The following is a 4965-nucleotide window of genomic DNA, read 5'->3' as shown; positions in this document are numbered from 1 at the left end:
CTGCTGGCCACCAGGACACCCTGGTCCACCAGGACACCAATAGTTGAGAAACAGGTAACAACTCAGTCATCATGAACTCCTACAAGTTTCTACCCTACTTGTGTACAAATGTGTATTTACATACTCCTGAGAAAGGAAGCTGTGCCCTGGCTCAGACGTTTCACATCTCACAGACCTGAAATGTTGTTTAATGGGCTTAATGAGTAGAATCAAGCCGAATGAACAGCACTTCTGTCACAACTGTGCTAAACGAACAAGGATCAGCTGATAGCACTGCTCACCATTGTGAAATCACCTCCTGTGTCAATAAATTTGACAAACCTTACCCAAATAGCATATATATAGCATATATATCTATATATGTATACATATATATAGCATGTATAGCATATATCACACCCCCATCTGATATCTTCCTAGGTTGATTTATGTGGGAGAATTTCAGCTAAAATATATCAAATATTTATAAATCCAGGGCAAGGCAAAAATACAGTTTGCCCAAATTAAGGATAATCTATTAGAAAAGCTGTAGTGCTCTCACAGTCTCGGGGGGGCTTTCATTTCATAGGAAGTTTTGGTGTTAGGAGTAAATCACAGAACTCTTTTAACACAGTTTTGGCATATGTACATCCCCACCCTTACCACTTATTCAGGATGTTCCTTGCTAAATCCCTTTCTCATTTATTTTAGATGGATGGGCTTTTAAAAACAATATTGTTATTAAAGATCACAGAAGCCTTGAAGATCGACAAACCGCAGCACGATTTCTTCAGAAAAAGAATCCTTTATGTCCAGTGGTTTTAGACACAATGGAAAACCTGAGCAGTTCAAAATACGCCGCATTGCCAGAAAGACTGTATCTACTTCAAGGAGGGAAGGTCATCTACAAGGTTAAAAATATCAGTAATAATGAGCACAATACATTGAGATTTTTAAATTTCAAATTAATTTGAGAATGCTTCAAGTCAGTATGTAGTTTCAGAACCTGTATCTACTTCAAGGAGGGAAGGTCATCTACAAGGTTAAAAATATCAGTAATAATGAGCACAATACATTTGAGATTTTTAAATTTCAAATTCATTTGAGAATGCTTCAAGTCAGTATTTAGCTTCAGAACCAGCAGTTTCACAGCTCACACTAACTGGAGAGAAAAGGACTTGTAGCAAAACCACTCTAGGCCTTTATAATGTACATATTTGACTACAGTCCTGGTCAAATACTGATCTTTTGGCTCATTAAGAAACCCGGGTACATCTAAGCTGTGAGATCCAGGAACACTTTCCAGCTCCAGGATCCAGATGTTGGCCCTGTCCCAGTTACACAGCAGGGTGTAACCTGTGCATACAGCATCTCCCACACGACAGCTGCTGTGCAAAGGAAGCCCAAGCACAGCTGCCCATAGCTCTGGGTCAACTGCTGTTGTCTAGAAGGCTTCTGCTTTGTGTTATTTGTGTATCCCTGTGTCATTTTATTGCCTTTGCAGGGAGGACCAGGGCCTTGGAATTATCATCCCCAGGAAATAGGTGCCATACTGGAAAAACTGAAGTAGAAAAAGAAGAGGACTTCAGAGTAAAGACTATCTGGATAAAAAAAGCTCAATGATCAAGTTTTCATAGATGAGGAAAAAAAACAATGTAAAAATAACAGTAGAGACAAGAATAACACCACGTGTGTATCTAAAGAGCATCTGTAATGTGGTTCATCACGTCTTTGTCTAGAGCTTTTCAAGTCTCATCACTCCAACCCCAACTACTGCACTGTGGTATCACACCACATGCAGAAATGAACGGTAGTTGGGCCCACTGATATGTCAGGGTTGGATACCAGTGTTTATACACCTACAGAACATCACACAGGCTAAACTTCAGGCGTGCTGGTATTTGCAAAAGTCGACTGGCATGCAAATCAACCGACTTCAAAGTATCGAGACTCTTTCTCCTGTATACCTACGGTTTTCCTAAAGGTTCACTTCCACTGACTTCAGAAGGCTTTTCAGTGAGACAGTCTCTATCAGTATTTGTTTCTATTAGTATTTGTTGTGACAGTCATAGCATAAAGCACAGGCAGCTGTGACCTGATGGTAGAAAATATTTATAGAAACAAGGGATTGATCTGCAATTATTAAAATCCTACCAGAGCACTTCACATGGCTTCAGATTATTTCCCTCCCCACCCCCTACACCCTGCTATTTCTAAGCAACAGTAGATTTTTATATTCATCCTATTTATCTTGAACAGTCTGAGTTGATGAGAAAGTTAACAATTTAGGAACTTCTGAAGGACTTGTTTGATAGTAGGAAGGAATACCTCCCATTTAAGTCTTTCACTTTTTTTCCTATTTAACTAGAGTGCAAGGGAAACATTTTACAGGAAATCGAGTTTTAATTCATGTATTATGAAAGCCTGATGTAAACAAACTGGTTTAAATGGGCTCAGTTATGTTCTAGTGATCTAGGGTAACAGTTCAAGTTATAAAACTAGAAAGCTGTTACTACAATTAACAAGAGTACTGCATGGCATACGTTAAACCAGTGGAGAACACATACTACATCCATACATTCAAAAAACACTTTCATACAAGGTTTTAATAATAAATATTCTCTGCGCTACAGATATCAAAATATGACTAGTTTATATATATATATATATATATATAAAAAAATCAAGGTACAAATTTAAGCTGGGCTCAAGTATTTCATGCTGTGCCCTCAGCCATCACCCGGTGCACTGATACAAAGTGATCAAAGGCAGATTTGATGATGAAACGCAAGTAAGTGGCTTGGAAATCAGGAAGCTGCAGCAGGAAAAAAATAACGTTATTGCACTGTAGTAACATAACTATCACACAACATTTGCGTTAGTTTGTTAGAAAGATCTAGATATTTGTGTGTCTGTTTTCAACTGACACGGAAATCAAGTTTTGATACATCTAGCCAGCTTCAGAGCTTCTTGACACACCAGCAATTTAAAATAGTCCCATCCCTCCCAAACACCGCAGCCATACAGATAACAACTGCAGGAGGAAAGATTGCCGCAGGAGGCAGGTGCAATTTAATACCAAGATCTACAAATTCCTGTATCTAACATCCATTTAGCAATAACTATAAATAAAGACATGGTTTGGCTTTTCATGGTTTCCCCCCAGCTAGTCTAGACATCCCATTTCACGAACCACTACTGATGTACACTGGAAATACTCACTGGAAATTCTTCCATTTGAAGCTGTCCTTCTGTGTGTTCCAAATCTAGAAAATATATTTTAAAGCAAATAATGTGCAAGGCTGTGAAAAGTTTTCACTGGGCTCCAGAGTTCAAGAGAGTTTAAGGAGCATGAACTTACACTGCATATAGAAATTGTTCTTTTTTAATAAGGTGATTTAAGGGAACAAATACTTTTTGCAATATCCCACTCATTACACTGTTTTATAAAATGTCACCCAAGAGGCATTAATAAAATCAAACCCAAACCAACTAAACAGTGCAGGAAGTGGCACTCTATTATACTATGCAAGTATGTTTTTAATATTTGGAATGTAAAACCAAGTGCACGAGTAATGCTTTTAGCTCTTATACCGCATTTTACATCTCCAAACTGCTACAGAGACCAGCAGTGTCCAGAAACTTCATTTAAATGTGACTGTTACACTAAAGTCTAATAAAATAATCATCAAGCCACACTTGACTACTCAACAAATAGTCATGGGGTGAAAATGACTCACTGAAAAAGATCAACATTATTCCCACAGAATCCTCACTGCTTCAGATTCAGAATCTTACCTTTTTCAACGCACTCTTCAAAATCGACTGGGTCTTCAGATACGCTTCTTTCAATCCTTAAAGTCCGCACTACAATAAATATACATTTAAAATATCAACACAAATTCTGGTTCTTTATTGAGAACTATATTTATTCCATGACTTTTCATACACAAAGCACTTTAAAACCATTAACAAATCCATTCTTCCCCTAACTTACAGGGAAGGGCTACAATACAACCACCACCCTCATGTTCCAGGTTGGATAAATAATGACAAAATTTCCCATTTTTTGTGTAGCCTCTGCTAATGGTCAAGCTCCTGTCTCTGTGCTCTGACCCTCTAATAGTCCTTTCTGGTTTAAAATTCACATTTTCCTCCATAATATTTAAAAAAGTAAGACCAAAAGAGTTCTGTCCTATGAAAAAACAAAAATCAATATTCAAAATAAATCATTAAAAGAGTAAGTATTGCAGTCCTGCCCATTAAATTAGAACAGCCAACACAACAATTATTATAAGCTCAATACAAGGTGTTATATGAGCAAAATAAAAGCAGATGGGGTAGAATTTCCATATTTTCCTGATTTATTTATGAACAACTTTGAATGTGAAGGACAATTGCTTTGTGAAGTTAAATCTTGATGAATCTGGTAAAAGTGGCTACTTATAGAATGTGACACTACTCATATAAACACAAACACACATTTTAACTTATGTATTACCTACTGCAATTCATGAAGTCTTACCCAAGTAACACTGGATTGCGACTTTGCTGATTTTTACACATTTAGGAAAACCAATAATGAATTCCTGTGGGAACATGCCTGTCGTCACCCAAAACGTTTCTGAACTTCTGTGGAGGAAGGAAAAAAAAAAAGGACAAAAACCACACCTGCATATTTTTCCATCTACAACCATCTTGAAAGCAATTTATTATCAAAAAAAAAAAAGGCTGCAAAGCCATTTTTATTTGGGGTATTGTAAGCAAAGCTCTGGATGACAATGGGGAAGCTCTCAATGTTCAGGCTCTGTGGCCAACCATTACCGCAGGACCCACAAATGGTGGGGAACCGAGGGGGGGGGAAAGAGGAAAAAAAAAACAACGGAGGGGGTGGTTAAATTACACGGCAACGTGAACACGAAGGGAAAGGACAGAGTCTCCAGGTACCGAGCTGGACAGTAGCGGCAGGACCGGGAGGGATCTCTG

General features: G+C 38.0%; 2 protein-coding genes across 2 annotated transcripts; one reads left to right on the top strand and one right to left on the bottom strand.

Moving 5' to 3' along the window:
- Positions 1-686: 686 nt before the first annotated feature.
- DIO1 (deiodinase, iodothyronine, type I) lies at positions 687-1549 on the top strand (the record flags this gene model as incomplete). The annotated part of the gene is made up of 2 exons (XM_010184732.1): positions 687-890; positions 1484-1549. Coding segments are annotated over 2 exons (270 nt in total), but the record flags the coding sequence as incomplete, so codon positions are not given.
- A 1146-nt stretch (positions 1550-2695) lies between these two features.
- Positions 2696-4611, bottom strand: HSPB11 (heat shock protein family B (small), member 11; the record flags this gene model as incomplete). The annotated part of the gene is made up of 4 exons (XM_010184733.1): positions 2696-2794; positions 3202-3245; positions 3778-3846; positions 4505-4611. Coding segments are annotated over 4 exons (319 nt in total), but the record flags the coding sequence as incomplete, so codon positions are not given.
- Between the last annotated feature and the right edge of the window lie 354 nt (positions 4612-4965).

The sequence above is a fragment of the Mesitornis unicolor genome, unplaced genomic scaffold, assembly GCF_000695765.1.
Source record: "Mesitornis unicolor isolate BGI_N332 unplaced genomic scaffold, ASM69576v1 scaffold22055, whole genome shotgun sequence".
In the NCBI taxonomy this organism is placed as follows: Eukaryota; Metazoa; Chordata; class Aves; order Mesitornithiformes; family Mesitornithidae; genus Mesitornis; species Mesitornis unicolor.
The sequence above is the reverse complement of the archived record's forward strand: the minus strand, read 5'-3'. Positions and strand labels throughout refer to the sequence as shown.